The 22,263-nt window shown below is 34.5% G+C and overlaps 2 protein-coding genes and 1 long non-coding RNA gene across 4 annotated transcripts; 1 reads left to right on the forward strand and 2 right to left on the reverse strand.

Moving 5' to 3' along the window:
* Positions 1-237: 237 nt before the first annotated feature.
* Positions 238-10,179, reverse strand: LOC145318869 (uncharacterized). Of its 2 annotated transcripts, XM_080160534.1 has the most exons (10): positions 9,960-10,179; positions 9,515-9,594; positions 8,856-8,940; positions 8,199-8,318; positions 4,236-4,436; positions 3,864-4,009; positions 3,099-3,243; positions 1,488-1,628; positions 1,126-1,280; positions 238-1,009 (listed from the first exon to the last, which is right to left on the reverse strand). In XM_080160534.1, the coding sequence occupies exons 1-10, from the start codon at positions 10,063-10,065 to the stop codon at positions 980-982; spliced, it is 1,209 nt and encodes a 402-aa protein (XP_080016660.1). In that variant the 5' UTR covers positions 10,066-10,179; the 3' UTR covers positions 238-979. The 2 variants fall into 2 exon arrangements, with proteins under 2 accessions (XP_080016660.1, XP_080016659.1); XM_080160533.1 differs by having other exon boundaries at positions 238-1,280.
* LOC145320263 (uncharacterized) lies at positions 6,837-7,673 on the forward strand. The gene is made up of 2 exons (XR_013880135.1): positions 6,837-7,098; positions 7,382-7,673. It is a non-coding gene; the product is annotated as an uncharacterized LOC145320263 (long non-coding RNA).
* Positions 10,180-10,197: 18 nt separating the features above from the next.
* On the reverse strand, positions 10,198-22,206 carry LOC145318868 (uncharacterized). The gene is made up of 14 exons (XM_080160532.1): positions 22,027-22,206; positions 21,340-21,431; positions 20,840-21,084; positions 20,524-20,655; positions 20,108-20,263; positions 16,970-17,084; positions 16,336-16,499; positions 15,631-15,782; positions 13,964-14,113; positions 13,340-13,443; positions 12,799-12,910; positions 12,398-12,541; positions 10,924-11,001; positions 10,198-10,690 (listed from the first exon to the last, which is right to left on the reverse strand). Exons 1-14 carry the CDS (start codon positions 22,187-22,189, stop codon positions 10,479-10,481), a joined length of 2,019 nt encoding a protein of 672 aa, XP_080016658.1. The 5' UTR covers positions 22,190-22,206; the 3' UTR covers positions 10,198-10,478.
* Positions 22,207-22,263: the final 57 nt, after the last annotated feature.

Genomic DNA, 22,263 nt, shown 5'->3' on the forward strand with positions numbered 1-22,263 from the left:
TGATTCCAGAGGTGGATTCTTTAAAAAAATTTGCCCCACTAATCGCTTAGTGGAGAAAAATTGTTTTCGTAAAAATCCTCCAAAATCACATTAAAAATCTACAAAAATTAAATAAAATCTTATGTTCATAACCCTTCTATGATTTTGTTTAATTTTTTAGATTTTTAATGTAATTTTGGTGGATTTTTTACGAAAACAATTTTGCCCCTAAGTGGGGCAATTTTTTTTTAAGAATCCACCTTAGTTTTGTTTGCCCCGAGGGTTTAAAGGCCCGGGCTAACAAAGCTGGTATTAATATTATGTTATTTTTATTTTTAGAAAATGTCTACAATGCGATATGATCCATTATTAATGAGTATGGTTCAGAACTGGTTATATTCCAGCGGATAAGAATCAGTTTCGAAGCCATACTTGAAAATTACATACAAGAGATCACATACAGGATAACATTAGTATTACACGCCGTCCCTTAATACAATCATCAATTTTTATCATGTAAACAAATAGAAATTCAAATCAGAGAGAAAAGAAAAATTATCAGGGATCTTAAGGGATTAGACAATCGACGAATAATTAATATACTACATCCCAAAAAATTATAATACATCTCCTGTAGACTATAATTGGTTGAAAAGTAAGGATACTGATAATTTGACCCAAGGAATAATATGAAGCGGTTAAGACCTTGGGTACCAGTGTATTTATATCCCTTCCCTAACTGGGACTGTAAACCATAATGGAACCCAATTTATAAAGTGTTGTCAAATTCATTGACCCAAAAACTTTGGCTTTTTTTGTTAAATCATGATTGGTTGGTCTAAACAAACAGTGTCCAAACTTTTCCAACTAATAGTTCAATCTACATGCAGAAAGATGATTTTTAAAAATCATTTGGGATGTTATTATGGAATTCTACATGCAATCCTACAAAAGAAATCCGTCGTGTTTTTAACTGGCTTTTAATTAAAATTTTGAATCATTAAATCACAAAAAATATACATATAAATAACTAAAAATGTTAACAAAATTGCTCAAAAATATGTACTTTAACCAAAATTAAATTTAGTTGAAAAGTTTGGACATTTACAAAATGCCCAACGCTTTCAACTGAGCAATTTTGTCAACACTTAGATTATTTAAATCTAAAAATCTTGGTGTATCTTCACTGCTGTTGCTTGCACTGGTGACGCTGTTACTTGTTGTGTAGGTGGAGCCTCTCTCTGAGTCTCTGCCACACCTACTGCTATCTGTGTCTTCTACAGCTGGAGACAAGGATATTCCTAAATATGACAATTTTAATGTTAATTCTTGTACAGAGAATTAGGATGTGCATTCACTTCCGCACAGTGACGTGCAGAAGGACGTACAAATTAACATACCCTAGCTATACAGTAGATGCACTACTGGAGATAACAACCGACTAGAAATAGTACTTATACAGAGATAGATGAGTGGAAGATTAATTATTATTCGGGAAAAAAATTTACCTGGGGGAAGGTTTAAATTTCTAAACTCTGTAGATTTCTTTTTGGGTGGCGGGGTTGTCTCTGTGGAACGTATGACAGTAAGTCCCAACTTTTTCAGTCGGTCCACAGTTTTCTTCTTCTCAGGGGTGGGGGTCACTTCACCTTAAATTAAAAATGCCTTTAGATTTTATTTTGGTCTAGTAGATCAAAACAAGGTAGACAATCCTTATACTAATGTCTGTGTGTTTGTCTGTGTGTTTGTGTGTTTGTACCGAAGGATCTAGCTAACCGCTGAACCGATCGGGTTCTCCTTAACAGGGTAGCTTCTCATAGGTCCCGGGAAGGTTTATAACTATTTTTGGGGAGGGTACCACCACCCTCCCAAGAGAAATCGCCCCTAGAAAAATATTACCTCTCCCGAAAAAGAAACTCGAACGAAACATAACAATTATTTCTCTTATTAGATATTTTAAATAAAAAAAAACATTCAAAGTGCCACTAGAGGCCTCTAAGGGCGTAGCCGCTAGTATATTATATAATTAATAAAGGTCATGGGCGGACGAATATGAACATTAAATAGTAGTTATGAATACCATGAATATATTTTTCTTTGATATTCTATAAATTATCTGAATTTTAACCGAGAAACAATCAGTACTACTTAAAAAGTTATCAAATTGTTTTGGTTAATAAGTCAATAATGCTCTCGTGACGTCCCAATGTCACTTTGCTTTGCATCCAACTACATGTAAAATGTACATATACACACACACACACGCAATACCTATCATGTACATATACACACACACACGCAATACCTATCATGTACATATACACACACACACACGCAATACCTATCATGTACATATACACACACACACGCAATACCAATCATGTACATACACACACACACACACACACACACACACGCAATACCTATCATGTACATATACACACACAAACACGCAATACCAATCATGTACATATACACACACACACACGCAATACCTATCATGTACATACATACACACACACACACACACACACACACCCAATACCTATCATGTACATACACACACACACACACGCAATACCTATCATGTACATATACACACACACACACACGCAATACCTATCATGTACATATACACACACACACACGCAATACCTATCATGTACATATACACACACACACGCAATACCTATCATGTACATACACACACACGCAATACCTATCATGTACATACACACACACACACGCAATACCTATCATGTACATATACACACACACACACGCAATACCTATCATGTACATATACACAAACACACACGCGCAATACCTATCATGTACATATACACACACACACACACGCAATACCTATCATGTACATATACACACACACACACGCAATACCTATCATGTACATACACACACACACACACACGCAATACCTATCATGTACATATACACACACACACGCAATACCTATCATGTACATACACACACACACACACACGCAATACCTATCATGTACATATACACACACACACGCAATACCTATCATGTACATACACACACACACACACACGCAATACCTATCATGTACATATACACACACACACACGCAATACCTATCATAGTAATTTCATCCTCATCATCCTCTATCTTGATAACAGGCGGGACTTGTTGCTGTTGCACAGGTACAGCCGCTGCTGGTGGTGCCTGCGCCTGGACAGGTACACTGTTGTTGTACTCTGTACTGCCCCGCTGCGGTGCCTAAAAATATGTCACTTTTAATTAAAGGTAGGTAGATATTTTGCTTTGATTATCCTCATAACTGGAATAGACAAAGCTTTATCTACAATAAAGTTGGAGAGCCCTCTAGCGAAACTTGTTCAATCCCCTATATTACAGCTAACCTTCTATTAGGAAAAAGGAAATATCAACAAATCCCCTATTATAGCCTAAATCATGATTTTTTTGTTCGATTTGGTTCATTGCTGCATTCTATCCCTTTTTCTCTACTATCTTATATTTCTATAATCTTTTTAGTCGCACATCTACTCTAGAATTTACTTTTAACATCCGCCAGTCTATCTTTTATGCTATAGAGGATTTGGAAAATAAGCATTTGCTTGACTTTGACCGTTTGTCCATCCACCATTGTTAAACGTCACATTCTTCTTCTGAAACACTTTCTCTCTCTCTCTCTAATTCGTTTTCTTTCTCTCAAACTCATTATTTATCATTATATTCTTACTAAAAAACTTTTTATGCTTAGACAAGAGCTCAAGCTGATTTGTAAGTTACGAATAAATAAAAAAAGAAAAACAGACGTAAATTGCACTGAGCTACAAGCATTAAATAAGCAAAACAAAATTTGAAATTTTCCTAACCTGCTGTCTTTGATAAATCAAACCAGGTTGTGCCTGTTGCTGCAAATTTGCTGTTGGAAGCCTTGGTTGTGGTTGTGATACCGAATGGGGTCTTGGTTGTGGGGCGGTTGGTCCACCCATTGAAGGTCTAGCTCTTGGCCCAGCGCCTGGAAAATAACAAAGTTGCTAAAATATTAATAATCTTTATATTTATAATGGATTATATCTTGAAATAGCACTACAAATATTAATAAAAGTTACTAGTCAAAATTAAAAAAAAATTGAGGGGGAGGTTTTCTTTTTCTTCATCTAATTCCCTTGTAATGATTAACCCTTAAAAAATGAAAAAGGCGTATGAGACTTAAAATTTGGTCAGTTTAAAAAAAACGATACCTGTGCCTCTACCCCTTCCGCCCATGGGTCTTGGGGCTCCAAGTGGTAATCGTGGTCCTGCCATTCTGGGTCGCGGGCCACCTCCGCGTGGCTGTCCCATTCCTCTGGGGGCGCCACCTCCCCGAGGATTAACCCCCCTGATTATGCCACCCCTGACTCGAGGACCAGTACCCCGAGGGGGTCGTATGCGTGGTTGGACACCTGAAAAAAAATAACCATAAAAAAATTGGAAACTTTTAATGTAAACAAAATATATGTATATATTTTAATTAATTAGGTTAATTAAGATCTAGCAATCAGGCAGAATCTTAAGGGATGATAAATTGATGTACATTGTACAACCCATAGGCGTCCAAGGGGGGGGGGGGGGGTAATGGGCCATTTGGCACCCCCAAAATTTTGTGAACAATACCCCCCCAAAAAAAAAATTACCCCTACCTTGGGGGTGCCGTAGGCACCCCCAACGATAATGGGGGGGGGGGGGTATTTACCCCCCCCAAAATAAATGTTCTTTAAAAAAAAATTTTACTGATAGTTTATTTTAGAATAGGTTATATTGGTTTAAGTGATTGCCCCACATGGTTAAGCAATTGGCCCCCCGCAGGGGCTAGAAATAGGAGAGAAGCTTGTGTGAAAAAAACGAAGAAACGCCCCTTAAAGAGCGTTGCCACAAAAGGGACTATACCCCAATATAGTCCAACCAGTTAAAACAGTTCTTAACCATGATAACAAAAAATTTAATAGTTTGATCATGTTTTATTTGCTTGGGCCTTTATAAGGGCTAAAACCATCCCGGGGATCTATGATGTAATTGTAAAGCACTGAAGATTCCATAAAATAGATACCTAACTAGATTAAATATTTCATTAAATAATGAAAAAGAATTTCTATAGGCGATTTCTTTTGGGAGGATGTCAGGGTGTCTCAAAACTAGTTATAAAACTTACCAGGACCTATAAGACGCTTCACTTTAAAGTATAATCATATTGGTTCATTGGTTAGTGAGTTAATTATTGTATTTTTATGTTCTAAAGAATGAGATACTACTATATATTTGAATAGTAGTGGCGCCCTTAGCATCTAAGAACTCGTGTTTTCTAAAGGGTAAAAAGGGAGGAGAAAAATAGCCTAAAACCACTCAAAGGATTGACCTATAATAGTGTTGAACCATCATGGGATCTATGTGAAGCTTTCCTAAAAAGGAGAACTCAGTATTAAAAGTAATGAAATCTGAAGCTATAGTCAAATAAACCTTACTTACTACTTTATGTTATAGGATAGTACTTATTAACTTATTAGATTAGGTAGGTTCTTTTTTTACATAATTAAATTACCCCCCCCAAAAAAATTTTACCCCCGGGGTAAATTAGTTTGGGGGGGTAATTACCCCCCCACAACAGATTTGGGGGGAGTATTTACACCCCCCCAAAAAAAAAGCTTGGACGCCCCTGGTACAACCCATTTAAGATAATCAAAATTACCTTCTCTGTAAATTTGAATTATTAGTTAGGACATTCCTAGTTTGAACCAACTACAATGTGTTTCAGAAAAAACTGCATTTTCCAGTTATGGGAATCAACCAGAAGGATCATGAAAAAAATAATTATAGGTCCATATTCTCTGTAAAAATGTACATAGGTATCATTTACTTAAGGTGTTTTTCGATATCTCTAAAAATGTGGCTGTACTGATAGGTACATGTAGGTTAAAAATGCTTGATTCTAAATCTGTGACAACAATTAAATTCAATTAACTTATTTTTTTTTTGCAACATATAGGTTGAAAAGTACAATATAAAATTAATCAAAGGTTAAATCAATGTCCCCACTTGAGATTTTTTACATATTTTTTTTTTGGCTACATGCAAAGTGCTTTTTAGGTTCTTCAGAATTAAGTTTTTTTCTATTTCTCTATTGCAAAGGCATTTTTCACAAAAAATCTCTTTTAATTCCATGCGCATTTATAAATAAAACAAGTCAATTTTTAATTCATTTCAATATCTTAAAAAATAAGCAAGCTATCTTAGTTTGAAAATGTCGTTAAAAGTGCTTCTAATTATATTATATTAGGTTAATATGTCACAACTGTCAAATCAAAAGGGATTAAGAGATTAAAAGGGGAGGGGCAAGAGGAGCGGTTATTAGATCATAATTGAATCGTAGCTAAAGCAAAAATAAATTGTAATAAAAAATGTAATTATTAAAATATTTGGTTGAGCATGCTATAATGTCGTTTTCAAGTAAAAGAAGAATTTAATTGGACGTTATAGCCCTAAATTCTGCAAGAATAAAGCAACACACATACATTTTGAATTCTTGAAGCTCTAAAAAGGGCTATTGTTTTAAGAGATATTAAAAAACACCTTTTATAAAATTGATCCATATTTTTAAAGAGAATAAGAATATATAATTATTTTTTTCATACTCCTACTAGTGGATCTTGGACAAAGTAGCTTCGGACAAAGTAGCTTCGGACAAAGTAGCTTCAGGACAAAGTAGCTTCCGGACAAAGTAGCTTCCGGACATTTACTTAAGAAAAGTAGCTTCTAAAAGAAAAATAAAAAAAATCGCCGAACCATTTTTTGTAAAATCCACAGTCCACTTTTTGTAAAATCATCGAATTTTATGATTACAAACAATTAGTCATCTTCACACCTTTAAAATGGAGGGAAGCTTGGCTAAATTTGTGCTCTCCCAGATGAAGACTGAGTTTTCTCCAAGACGACCATAAGTATACCTACAGGCGTAAGCAAGTAAAGGGAACAAAGATTCACTGGATATGCAGCCAAGAAAAAGCAAAAAAGTGTTATGCTCGAGCAACAACAGAAGTTAAAGATGGTGTTCAACGCATCGTATCCATTCTAGTAAGTTTCTTTTACATTCTTTGTTAACAGTATTCTATCTCAGATCATAAAAAAATATATATTATTAGCGAGGTTTGGTGATTATTAGCTTTATATTTATATGTAAAGCAGTTGGACTAGACAATAGTATTTAACTCTTTTAAATTAATTTTTATGATATTTTACTTATATTTTTGTTGCTATTGATCATGGCCGCAGCGCTCGGCCCCCTGGCCTGCCTAGCCGCGGGCGCTCGGCCCCCTAGCCCATAACCTAACCTAACCTATGTTTACTATTGTTTAAGGGACCACACACGCATTCCAGTGAGCTTATGAGAAAAAAAGTCAAAGAAGTTGAAAAAGAGGCGATACAAAATGCAGCTAGAAACCCCACCCTTTCTACAAGAGTTGTGCTGGCTGTGGTGGCTACAAAGTTACAAACTGATTCGATGGCAGTGGCTACTTTATCATCTAAATCTGATACACTGTCCAAGGCGATGTTTAATGGAAGAAAAGAACATTGGACATAAATAGTTAACTACAATTGTAGTTGTAATTGTAATTTGATCAGTTTATAAAAATAAATTGTTAAAGTTTTGTTTGCTTTCAATAAAATTAGAAGTTAATGTACATTAAACATTCATACATAGGTTAGGTTAGGTTAGGTTATAGGCAAGGGGGCCGAGCGCCCGCGGCTAGGCAGGCCAGGGGGCCGAGCGCTGCGGCCATTACTATTAGAAGCTACTTTTCTTAAGTGAATGTCCGGAAGCTACTTTGTCCGGAAGCTACTTTGTCCTGACGCTACTTTGTCCGAAGCTACTTTGTCCGAAGCTACTTTGTCCAAGATCCCTACTAGTTGTTTCCCAAAACCGGAAAACGCAGTTTTATTTGAAACACCCTGTATATTTTTTAATACAACGAATAGGAGAACAAGTTTATAAAACTTTGTGTGTCAGTATAATTTCCAATCTAATCACCCTAACTTACAATGGTGAAACTAACACCTTTCCTTTTCTATCCCCGCCTCTTGTAATTTAATGTCTAAATTATCCTGATGGTCTTCATGTTGTTAATTTGTTATTGTAGCGCAATTTATAGACCAAAATATTCTTGTTCTAATACCTGCCACCATTCTAACACCTCTGGTGACCCCTGCAGCAACTCCTCTGACACCGCGCATGGGCGCAGCAACCCGTATTTGGGGAGAAACATCACCTAGTCCTCCAGGTTGTACTACATAACCTATATAGAAAATCTACGTAGAAAGCTTCTTACTTGGATGACTTTTAGTCAAAAATAATTTTATGTTTGATTACAATGATTTTCAAAAAGTGCATTTGCCAGTTCAAAATTAATTGCGAGATATTTTAATTTTGTTTGTGTTTCTTCAAAAGAAGGTCAACCTTACTGATCTTTTTTGGTGACAAGTTAATTAGGGCATGAATACTATCAGTATATATAATACCTATTGTGCTTTATGGAATTATTTGATTTAACAATAATAATTTTTTAACAGATCCGCATAGTATGCTATATGTCAGGTTTTAATATAAAATTTGTGGGGCTTTCAAATTGCAGTAAGATCTCAAACCCCTTATTTTTAAAATAAATTAAAATTAAAAATAAGGTTGGGGTTGTTTTTCCCTATTTATAACATTTGAAGGGTGTCCCAACCCTGCGGGGCTACCCAGTACCCGGGGTTTTTCATTCAGTGTCCTAAATTGTTCTTTTTGTGATAGCGCAAGATTTTTAACTGTTGTAAAATATCCCCACTTTTACCTTGATTTAATTGTTGAGTTGGATCCACACCTATGTTTTGAGACTCTGCTCCTAATGCTGGACTGTTCCAGGAACTCTGTTCAACCTTTATATAACATGGTTGCCATTTATCATGAATAATGTAAGGCCAACAAGCGAAAAAAATATAAAATAATATGTGGGGGGCAGATATAAAGGTCATCAATTAATCTAAGTGTCGTCCCCCAAAAATAGCTAAAAATCAGGTAAAGGTTTCGAATTTTTTTTGGATTAATTTCGTTGATGGTATAAGCTGGTTATTTATTATCAGGGAAAATTATATCTTCAACTATCTTAACTACTATTTGAATATAAATTTCAAACAGTGCACATACAGACTATAGGTATATAACCAGACTATATTAAAAATTCTCTACAAAAAATAAATCTGAAGTTTTAAACTTAATAAACATCCTCTTCAATATTTCTGGGAATAGTGTTAGGTTCCTTACGTAAAATTACAATAAGATAGAATTGAAACAATAACATCTATATAAAAAAAATTCTTCAGAATATCAAAGATGGCTAATTTATGTAACTGAAATTTATAGATATAATGAATAGCAGAATCTTTCTTTAAAGCATGGATCAAACATTGGTCTAACCTTTTTCTTTTCAACTGTAAGACATAAAATTGTAACCTGATAGTTAGATTGTTGACCAATACTTGGCTGGATATCATAGGTTTGACTCGTACTTGTCTGATGGATGTTTTCATTTCCTAAAAATAGGATTTTTATCTAACTAAGCTGTAATCACTTCATTAAACGAAAGCCAGTTAACAAAAAAGAAGCGATTTCAAGACTTTATTGTAGCTATGTTCAAAAACCATACAATAAAAAAAAGTTGAGACATTTCAAGAATAGTTAGAAAAAAGCCAGTAAGTGTAAGGTAAGCTTTATAAAACAATGATAGATTTGAGGTTGTGGAAAATTGACAAGGATAAATTTTCTTCAGTAAAAATCTACCTTAATAGGGTGATAGGAGATTATTAAACACTCCTTCTCCCACTTTGATAATGTGATATTTGCCAAATCATTCATTTGCTATCATAGAACTTTGGCGGATGTGATTTATCTAACTTACCAATGATTGCAGAGTTTGCCTGGAGGTTGCTGGCAATCTGGATCCTGCCAGGCGAGGCAAGTGTCATCCTTCCTGGAGGCGAGCCTACCACTGGCGCGAGGCTCATTCTAGTGGTTGAATTGTTGGAGCCGGTTGTCTGTAGATTGTTAGATCTAATAATGTGTAGGTTGTTGACGTTGCTAATTTGACTGTTATTGACTCCTGATTGATAATTTGTATTTCATTTCAATAATTTTTTTCTACAATTATATGTTGGATAAGTACAGTACAGGGGTGTACGGGAGGGGCTTGTAGTACAATACACACCTATTAACCGTAAATGACCTTAATTCCAATAGCAGTTCGCCTCTATCCATCATAAACTTAATTTTTTGTTTTCAACCCCCCAAAACTACATTAATCCTAAATTTACTGATAATTGTTCCTACCGCTGCTTTATTGCATTAGTAGAAAGGAAGCTTTTTCCCAACATCATTAACAATACCCTGCACTGCATTAGATCTACTAAGGATCAAATGATCATTCAATTGAAGTGATTGTAAAAATTCCTTGATTGTTGATCTGTGGTTGACTAGATGTTGATATTGACAAGAGACTTTGTTGCTGATTAATCGATTGATGTGGTTGTTGTTGATTAATCGATTGTTGTTGTACAGATAACAGCGATGATGTTGACACAAGAGTGATGGGAGAGGATATATTTGAGTTTGCTACAGTTATTGAGGATGATACTGTTAAATAGATAGATACTTAATATCATTCATAATTCCTTTTTCAATAAACACAAAATTACATCATACAAATTGGATGATAAATAATAACAATAAATTGTTGCACATTAAACACTAAATTAGTCAATATTACACAAAAAAACATTTCTTCATGTTATTAGTAGCAGCTTAATGTTTTTGTTTTTACCAGCATTCTACAAATTAATTTACTAAACAAGGTTTGAATATCTTTCCTGTAGAATTTGGAATCAAGGGTGGCATTGTTGTTGGTTTTGGAGGAGCTAGCCTTCCACACAGCGGGTACATATAACCTAGATATAAATGGATGTTTATTAGGGTGGGTCGATTTTGAACATTTTTTTCTGAGACCAAAGCGGGGATCTGCAAACGATTTTTATGAGTATAATACACCTCTGGATGATTTAAAATTTACCCTAAGTCTTAAAACCGCTGACGACCAGACGTTCAATTGTATAGCTATTTGTAAATGGGCGTCGAAAATTTATTAAATCAGAACTATGGCTTCATGGTGCTCCCAGGAAAGACATTGAGGAGTAGAATCAGGAACTTTTGACCGTTTCAAAATATCTCGTTCCTAGCCTGAGAAAATCACAAAAAACCTCTACAAGGCCTTTACTGGGAGCACCATGAAGCCATCATTCTGATTCAATATTTTTTTTACTTTTATTGACAAATAGCTATACAATTTTATGTCTGGTCGTTGGTAAAAGGTTGGTAAATAATAAAGGGTAAGGAAGCGAAATATGACTCACTGACTTATAGTAGGGTGGGCCCATTTCCCCCTTTTTTTAGATTTTACTGTTATCATAAGTTGTGGAAGTCATATATATGTATGATAAGCACCATTCAAGTTTCAAAAGTGACTTGGCTCTTATGGCTGCCGGCGCGCGGGGGGTAGAAAAAGTGCACACCCCCTTATAAAACTAAAAATTTAAATTCCTTCAAACACAGGCATGTTGCATATCAAAATGACCGTATTGAAATGCTGATTACGAATCTGAAAACCGTTTTGAAAAATATTGCTCCTAGTTCGAATAAGATCTCATTAAGTACCTAAAATCATTTCAGACTGAATCAATATTTTTCAAAACGGTTTTCAGATCTGTAATCAGCATTTCAGTGCGGTCATTTTGATATGCAACATGCCTGTGTTTGAAGGAATTACAATTTTTGGTTTTATAAGGGGGCGGGCAAATTTTATAACCCCCGCGCGCCCGTTGTTTTTGGATTAAAAAACCTCTTTCAAGTTTCACAGGGTTTTATATTGGCCCAGTAACCCTTGCAAATGTCTACTAATGTGAAATTCCAAAATCGACCCACCCTAACTTATAGTCGAAAATTTATTATATAACTGGGGAAACGCACAAAATTTTTTAGCCCTCTAGCACTAATAGAAACTAAGATAATGAGTAGAGATGACTTGAATGTCGTCTTTGCATATTTTTTTTATTAATGAAATACATTTTTAAGTGGTCGCATTCTAAATATCAATTTTTTAAAATTCTTTTTTAGTCAGAGTTTTTATTTAAGTTAGTTTTATCTCTTTGTCTAATTCCGATATGAACCCGCCCTAATGTTTATTGTTTATTCTTCAGTGAGGTTCCGCTGAGTGTCAGTTTGTCTTTTTAGTTTTTTTTTATGAAGATTTCTCTGCCAATTGACCACCTGAAAAAGAAACAATATTACCTGGTAAATTACTTGATGGCACAGATTTAGAAGTTGTTGTTGCTGTGGATAAGATTGCTGCCACAGCAGTTGAACTGGTCTTCTCCAGACTTATGCCCACAACCTGTGGTCTTATTTCGGTGCTTGAGGGTGCAAGTGCAGAACCTGAAAAATTTGTTACATTGCAGAGCAAAAAATAATAAAATAGGTAAAAATAGATATCAAAATGAGCTAGAAAATGTACATACTTTCGAGCCTGGTATGATTGTATTGAACTATATTTCAAAAAATATAAACAAAGATCTTTGCCAGCTAGCAATTTCTTGTTTGACGAATTACTGTGTCTGAATGTTTGCAATATGTTTTCTAAGCTAACCAACCAGTGCACATTAGTTATTTGATTTTCCATAAACTTTGTATACCTGGCACAGTCTTGAGCTCAGTTGAGGTCTGGCGCACAGCTCGCAGCCCAGATATTTGAAACTGGCGCAACGGCTGCGAAACTGCCGGTCTTAATGGAGCACTGATAGGTTCCTGAAAAAAGGGAATTTTTATTTCAAAAAAAGACTTGGAGATAGAACCATCCATTTCGAATAGTAGATCCACATTTACCTCCATATTTTTCCCCACAAGGAATACAAAATGCATTAAAGCGAAGCTTATAACTAAATGCAAAAACCTACAGAAAATCAAATCATTTTAGTCTAAGTAAGCTATGAAAATGTTTTAGAGTTCTTTATTAAGAAACCAATTTTCTACAGATAACTTTATTTTGGAATAATGAATAAAAACTCCCCTTTTAATAGATTTGTTTGTAATAGAATACACTGAGCTGTGCGCGAAGCTTACCAACCTAGGATTGGCCAAAGGATTCTCACCTCAAATCTCCTCGTGCATCTGAATCCTAACTTCAGAGAATCAAGGCTACATACATACATACATACATTTGTAATAAAAAATTACCTTTGTTCTGACGGCCAATGGTGAAGTGGTGCCTGATGTTTGTAGGCTGAGCGGGCTGGCCACTCGGATCTGGGGACTAAGCTGACCTGCCACTGCGCTGCTACCTGTTATTTACATTCAGTGTTAATTTTTTTAATCCTTATATAGAGGATGTTTGTCTGCGTGTCTGTCTGTACCTAAGGATCTCGCTAACCGCGGAAACGTTATGTTTCTCCTTTATAGTGTAGCTTCTTCAAGGTCCTGGGAAGGTTAAAACTATTTTTGGGGAGAGTAACACCACCCTCCCTAGAGAAATACCTATTCTTTTTAAAACTAAAATTGTAATCGGAGGATTTACTTCCGCCCCCCTTTCTCTCAAGACTCTTTTGGGGGAGTAGCCGATAGTCAAAATCTTTTGGAATGTTTAATTTAAGAACTATCACTATACATTATACTTGACTTCACGCATATGTGTGACGTCATGGTGACGTCACGGTATATGGTTACATTCTTAGAAATAAGCAGTTCACTGAAAATAGACTGCGTAGGAACTATATTAAACTATTAGATATAGGTACTAATGTCCGTGTTTAATGTTTAATAATATTTTCAACAACAATAAAATGTAAAATCCACTAAATGAACCTGAATCTGCCGAACTAATGCTGCTAAAACTGCCAACCCTATGACTGCTACGCTGCAGCTGCTGGCTGCTACTGTTATTAAACAAACCCTCGAGACTTTTTCTTGTTGATGTGGCCTGGTGAGCATCACCAACTTTTTCTAGATTGAAGCCTAAAACCGAAATTAAAGAATTATTTACCTATTTGTTTTACTTACTTTCATCTTTCTATTAAAAAAGATTAAAACAAGGATGACAACATCCATAAGTAGCGAAGCACAAAAAATCGTCAATGGGAATACGTACAGGTAGATTTAAAAGGTTTTACTAAAATCAAGAATAGATTTATTGGATAAAATAAATATGAAACCTTGTTTTATTTTGCATGATGATGATGGTCAAAGTAAATTATATTAAAGATGCTCATAACAATGGGAAAAATTATTTTGATACAGATATCCCATAAAAGTTTGAAAATTGCATCAAAATAAACAAAGATATGGGGAAATATGTAAAACATATATAAATAGCCAAAAACCTGATAAAAGGCAGTCTGGCCGTCATGGTTGTTTTATTAAAACGACTAAAAATTTAATTTTTAAATCCTTAACTTAAAAAATTTGGAAAATCGGACCATATACACTGAAGATATGGAAAAAAGTGTTAAATATATAAAAATAGCCTAAAACCTGCTAAAAAGACAGTCTGGCCGTCATGGTTATTTTGTTTAAAAGACGGGAAATTTAATTTTGATATCTATAACTGAAAAATTTTGAAAATCGGACTATAAACACTGAAGATATGGAGAAAAATGTTAAATATATAAAAAAAACAGCCTAAAACCTGCTAAAAAGGCAGTCTGGCCGTCATGGTTGTTTTCTTTAAAAGACGGGAAATTTGATTTTGATATCTATAACTGAAAAAATTTTGAAAATCGGACCATAAACACTGAAGATATGGAGAAAAATGTGAAAAATATAAAAATAGCCTAAAACCTGCTGAAAAGGCAGTCTGGCCTTCATGGTTGTTCCTTTAAACGACGGGAAATTTAATTTTGATATCTGTAACTGAAAAAATTTTGAAAATCGGACCATAAACACTAAAGATATGGAGAAAAATGTGAAAAATATAAAAATAGCCTAAAACCTGCTAAAAATCGGTCCGAACGCCAATGATGTTTTATAGTCAATTGTGCTACTTAATGATGGGAATGTTGTCAAAAAAATTTAGCATTCTATCTTTTATAGGAGCTGAGTAAATCCCATTTCCCCCATAGCGTTACGGACGGACGGACGGACTGACTGACGGACGGACAAAGTGAATTATAGAGTAGCTTCGCTACTAAAAAAATTACTTATATAGGTACATATACTAATAGTATGAATAATGAATCATTGAATATCTATAAAGGATATTGAAAATATCTTCAAATAAATTTAAATCCATTAAAACAACATTTTCAATCCTAAAATATAAAGACAAATTTTTTTGTCTGAAGCCAAAGATCTCGGAAATTGCTGGCTCGATTTAAGTGTGCTTTAGAGGAAAGCATTAAAAATGTTTTGGGGTGGTTTTAAGCTATTTTCTGACCTCTCCCGTCCTCCTTTAGAGGCTATAGACTAGCAATTAGTTTTTAAAAATCAATAATGAATTTTCTAAGCTTTTATGTAAAACACTAACAAATACCTACCTAAATTACTCTGTGAAACATTTGAATTAGGAGACAAAAGACCCACAGAGGGGCTCGAACCCGTAATACCATGACTGCTGGAGGTAGAGGTTTTGTTATGAGGAGGTAGCGTAGATCGTGGCAAATTGGTTTCTTCTGGCGGAAAATCCTCACTAATTACAGCGAGTAGTTTATTATAAATCCTTTTATTTGTAGTATTACGATTTTGCTCATAAGTAGTGAAACTATACTAAAGTAATACAATTCTTTATAACAAGAACATCTGTTCACGATGCAAATATACACATATTTTTTTAGGTTGATCAGTTCATAAGATGATGTGCATTTCAAACAAAGAAACGTTTCTTATGGTTGTATATCAGCACTATGTAATACACTAGAAAATTATCCTTATAAAAAAGTAACCGGGTGTATGTGTGTGTGTCTATCTATACCGAAGGATATCGCTAACCGCCGAACCGATATGGTTTTTCTTTACAATGTAGCTTCTCATATGTCATGGGAAGGTTTAGAGCTATGATGAGGGAGGTTACAACCACACTCAAAAGATACATCCAGAGAACAATGAACCATCCCCAAAAATTTCAAACTTGAAAAAATAAATAAAATGGGGGTTGGTCGACTTTCTTCCTCCCTCAAGGGCCCCCAGAGTCCTCTATAGCCGCTAGTAAGTTATACAACAAGAGAGGTAATAATAAACCATTCCTAATAGTTAGCGGCCTCGGGGAGAGGCTTGACATATCCTCCTCTTGTGACAGCACTCGGCTAATATTTGTATGTCTGCTTCCAAAGGTGGCATTCATTGGCAAATTATTTGTGCTCCCTGCTGAGCTGCCAGCTGCCACAGCGCTGCTTTGCTGCATTAATTCCTATAAATAATCCTTAATTAGATCTCTGGAAAGGCAGTGATAACTTTTTTGCAAAGATTATTAGTAGAATAACTAACCTAAAGAATAATTGTAAGGTTAAATAAAAATTCTACAAGTGGATTCGATTCTTTTTCAAGCTAATAGTTCGAAATAAGCTGCTAATCTATCTTTTTATCTTTGGACAGCTTGGATAGGGGAGAAGAAAAATAAACCTTTAAAAGACAAACACCCTAGGTATTCAATTCTGTTCAATTTTCGCTAAGGAAATCTTTATTTAGTGGTCTTTAAATTTTTTCATTGAAAACCCCCATAATCAAACAAGATTTGAACATACAAATGAGTTAATTTTACACCTTAAGTAGTTAGATATGTTTTTTTTCTCACAGAAAGAGGACCGAGGTCTAGGGTGACGTGTTTAAAAGAATTAATATCCGAGAACCACCCGAAAAACAACAAATAAAGGACAAAACCTGTAGTTTAGTAAAGGTATTGGGTTGATCCACAGTTTGAGGTAGATTATGTCGCGATAGGGTTTCACTAGCGGGTGCAGTTCCTTCCGTTCTATGGTACATGTGATCTCCATAACTAAAAAAATCAATGAAAGATAGGTTTTCACTAGCAAATAGACAAACACTTGTATTGAACACATTATGAATTTTTAGTACCTTAAAATGAGAACTCTACTTTTAAATCTTGTTTTTGGATAATGAATTCTCGTCATCATTGCACTTTAATTAATACATATAATATTACGAATTAATAATTATGACATCATTTAATTTTTCTTCTTTAATTTATGAAGAAACTAACTTTGTATTTCAATTACAATTTGTATTTATTACGTAATATCTCTAAAATATAACTACTATTAATGGAAAATTATATATGTAACACAAATTTACAAACCCCCTCCCTCCCCCCAACCCATTTTCCATAACCCCTTTTTTAACTGCTTATTGTGAACAACATAACTAAATTATTTCCCCCATATAAGTTGTAAAATTATCAAAAACTTCTTTTTACCTACCAACTTTTTATCCCAATAAGCTAACAAACCCCCTTTCCCCTCCTATCCAACAATCCAACCCATTTTTATTAGTAGCGAAGCTACTCTATAATTTGAAATGTCCGTCTGTATGTATGTCTGTATTTCTGAAACGTTTTTGGGGGAAACGTGATTTACTCGGCTCCTATAAAAGATAGACAGCTGAAATTTTTAGTGATTAAATAAGTTATCATTATTCATATTTTCACAAAGTTTCATTGAGATATGTCAATTAATTGGGGTGCTAGATTGATTCCTAGATTTTTAAGTTTTCATGATTTTCTCGATTCCTATTAAAGATAGAAATCTAAAATTTTCAAGGATCAAATAAATACAAAATTCTGCACACTTCTATAAAGTTTTGGTGAGATTTGCTTATTAGTTGGGGTGCTACATCGATTCCTAGTTTTTAAGTATTCAAGCTTTTTTTCAACTCCTAGTCCAGATAGATGGCTGAAATTTTCAGGGATTGAATAAGTTTACATTTTACATAATTCCACAAAGTTTCATTAAGATTTACTTATTGGTTGTGGTGCTAGATCGATTCCTTGATTTCCACATTATAAATCATGAAAGGTTTCGTGATTTTATACCTATAAATTTTTTATTTTGTGTCTAAATACTCTATAGTTCATTCTGGATTTTCTTCCATGATTTTTGAGCTTCGCTACTTATGGATGTTGTCATCCTTGTTATTTTAGTTTTTATTTTCATTCCCTCCAATCTTATTACATCCTTCATAAGAAGGTTAATGTCTAACAAATACAAAAGCAAAATTTATTATTGGCTTCGCTCTTTGTCTTTAGGATATCTGTTTCTATTTAGATAGGGTAGGAAAAAAGCCTTAAACTCGGCCGACTAAGGGGGGGGGGGGGTTTAAACCCCCCCCCCCTTATATACTTACTGGTGAGCGAAGGCTTAGATTTTTCGGTGCATGACATTGGCTCAATATTTAGTAAAAGCGACTGCGATATATTCATGTATTAATTATAATAATATATTAATAGGTACTGCTTAAAAGCACCAGGACCTGACTTGATAACTGCCGAAATGCTTAAGGCAGACATAGATCTTTCTGCTAGGACTCTAACTGATCTTTTTGATAAAATTTGGAGGCAAGAAAAGATACCAACTGACTGGTCTAAAGGTATAATAATAAAACTACCTAAGAAGGGAGATTTGAACAATTGTGATAATTGGAAAGGAATTATGCTGCTTTCTATCCCAAGCAAGGTCCTATGTAAAGTTATTTTAAACAGAATTGATGAGAAAATTGACAATAAACTGAGAGAAGGACAAGCTGGATTCCGTGCTGGAAGGGGCTGTGTTGACCAAATTTTCACCCTTAGGACAGTTATTGAACAATGTGTTGAATTTAACAAGCCACTTCACGTAAATTTTGTTGATTTCTCTAAGGCCTTTGACTCCATACACAGACAAACACTCTGGAAAATACTAAGAAGTTATGGTATACCAGAAAAGATGATAATTATGATAACTAAATTTTATGACAACTTCCAAGCCTGTGTTTCAGTTGGAAACAATAAGACATCTGATTTCTTTAAAATAAGCACTGGGGTTAGGCAGGGATGCATTGCATTTTATCATCTATTCTATTTATATTGGTCATTGACTGGGTGATGAAGAAAACCACAGAGGACAAAAAACGTGGTCTCCAGCTGGGCATACTAGGACACCTAGAAGATCTGGACTTTGCTGATGACCTGGCACTGATTTCAAAAACAATTAAACATCTACAAGCTAAGACAGATAGACTAGTCAAATATGCAGGACAAGTCGGGCTCTTTGTTAATGTCAAGAAGACTGAAATTATGAATATACCTACAAACCCTGATCAAACTATAACAATAAATGGTGAACAATTGAAACAAAGCAACAAATTCACCTATCTGGGGAGTGTTATCAGAAGTGAAAATGGCTCAAAAGCTGATATTAAAACCAGGATTGATAAGGCTAGGGTTGCTTTCAACAGTCTACACAACGTTTGGAATTCAAAGAAACTGGCTCTGAAAACAAAAATCAGACTTTACAACAGTAATGTGAAATCAGTTCTTCTCTATGGAGCGGAATGCTGGAGAACTGTGAAAACTGAAACAAATCAACTTAATGCATTTCACAATAGCTGCCTAAGAAGAATTTGCAAAATATTCTGGCCAAACAAAATATCAAACCTTGAGCTGTATGCTAAGACCAAGTGCAATAGTATTGAAGCAGAAGTGAAATATAAAAGACTAAGGTGGCTAGGACATGTGCTCAGAATGGAACAAAATAGGTTTCCAAAAAAGTGCTTAAAATGGAACCCCACCACTGGTAAACGTAATCGGGGACAACCAAAAATGACCTGGAGGCGGAGCACTGAAAAGGACCTCTTTAATTTGGAATTAACATGGGGAGAAGCTGAGAAACTTGCCAAAGACAGCAGGAATTCATGGAGGAACAAGGTGTCCGTATTCTCTGGCCTTCACAGTCAAAAAGAGAGATGCGTCTGATGATGAGGTACTGCTTAAAAAAAAACAGAATTATAATTTAAATTTATAGTTACCTTGGTGATTTGTTTTCTTCAATTTCCCAACTGTAGGTTTTCTTTTTTCTTGCAGCTGTCACAGCTGTAGGCGAAGCAGCTGTAGCAGTTGCTGTAACAGACAGGTTATCATCACTGTCTTTTTCACCACCAACCACATTCTTAAGGGCATCATTACTGTTAATACAATAAGTGTTAATATTCATAGAGAGGAAGAAGAAAATGACAAAAAATCGATTATTAAAATAAGGTAGGTATCATGGATAAAAATTCAAACAAAAATTTGCAGAAAAGATAATCCAAATATTAATGGAAGTTAAATTACATTCAATTTTGCCTTTTTTTCAAATAATTTTCTAAAATAGCCAAGTTTTAAAAATGTACAGCGGAAAGTACGTATTAAAATTAACAACAACATATAAACACTAGTTATATTCCTATTGCAAATCATATCTCTAATACTGCTATGATCACTCTCCCATCTGTTGACTTGTTTATTTTGCGCTCCGCTTGAATTATTTTCGTTATCCTTGTTGTTATTGGATTTGGCACCCAAGGATTTTCTGTTTCTAAATAAATGAATTATATAATAACTTCATCAAAAGAATTAAGTTACGTTATGGGGAATATAAAAAAAAACCTTCAGTAACTAAATAATTCATATTCTTCCATAGCCTCACAGACATAAAAACAGCCTTAAAAGTTTTAGAACAGATTTGTTACTGAAGTAAAAACTTAATTAAAATTACATACTCATGGAGATCCTGGTTTAAATCTTGACTAGAGTGGTTAGCAGGATTATTTGTTGGTTTGTCAGCAGCTGAATCTGTTGTACTTCCAGTATTATCAGCTGATCCTTTGTCAATCGCTGATTCTGTTGTACTGCCAGTATTATCAGCTGATCCTTTGTCAACAGCTGATTCTGTTGTACTGCCAGTATTATCAGCTGATCCTTTGTCAACAGCTGATTCTGTTGTACTGCCAGTGTTGTCAGACATCTGTATCGAATAATCATTCATTAGAAAAGCTAAAGTGTCGTATTGCTTAAACTGATTATTATCGACTGGAACCGTTTCTCAGCCATATTTAAAAATTATGTATAATCATCGTATTTCAGACAATTTTTCACGACTATCAAAAAAAAAATCATGTAATGAATACTAGTTTTGTCAGCCCGGGCCTTGTTTCTCTACCTCCTTCATTTTTTGCCATTACTATTTTATTTTTAAACTCTAAAATCTAATGAATGATTCCTTAAGAAGATCAGAGAAGTTATTTTCATCATCTCCCAATTTGTCGAGATCCACATTATCAAACATGTCTTGAGCGGCTCCTGTCACATTTTCTACTCAAATTTTTTGTTTGTTGATTTTTTAGGTACCAAGTATTACAATGAGAAAAGGACAGTTATGTGCCACAAAAACCTCCCACCTTCCCTATTTATAAAACAAAATGAGAATAAGGGGAGCTAAGGGTAGTTTTTAGCTTTATGTTTAATTTTTGGAGGGTCCTAACCATGCAGGGCTACTCTGTATCCATTATGACCTTATCTAACCTAAAGTAAAGTATTACACTAACACACGAATATCAACACTTCTTTTAAATCTACTTCAAGATAATGGGGGTTTAAAAGTATTTTCTGGTCACTAGAAACTTCATGAAAAATGACAAATTTGTTAATAATTTAAGCTTACGTACTCGCTAGCACAGTTATATAAACTGAAATCAATCCTAAGATCTTGAATCAATCATTAAAGAAATGCGAAATTAATCATCATTTAAAGTTCCTTTAACTTGAAATTGTACCTACCATTACAAAGAAAAATAAGGACTTCAAATTATTTAAAGTACCTATGTACACATTATTATGTACACATGAGTGTGAGTTTGCCAAACAGACAAAATTTTAGAAGTAGGAAATTCACTAAAAAGCAACATTCCTGAATCTTTAGCATCACTAATAGACACAGCTCCTTGTTGGCTAATATTCTCTAGAATACTTTCAATACCATCATCCATGTCTTTGTAGTTAGTATTATCATCAGTAATGGCTTTGTTCTCACTTACAACAGGAAGATTTAGCTCCCCATTTTTTGATGCCATATTTTCTTTAACACTACAAGTTTTGTCATTATGATGCTTAAAAAGTAATAGGAATTGACAATAATAGCCATTAA

Source organism: Acartia tonsa, chromosome 5, assembly GCF_053477335.1.
Source record: "Acartia tonsa isolate MP-2025a chromosome 5, ASM5347733v1, whole genome shotgun sequence".
Classification (NCBI taxonomy): Eukaryota; Metazoa; Arthropoda; class Copepoda; order Calanoida; family Acartiidae; genus Acartia; species Acartia tonsa.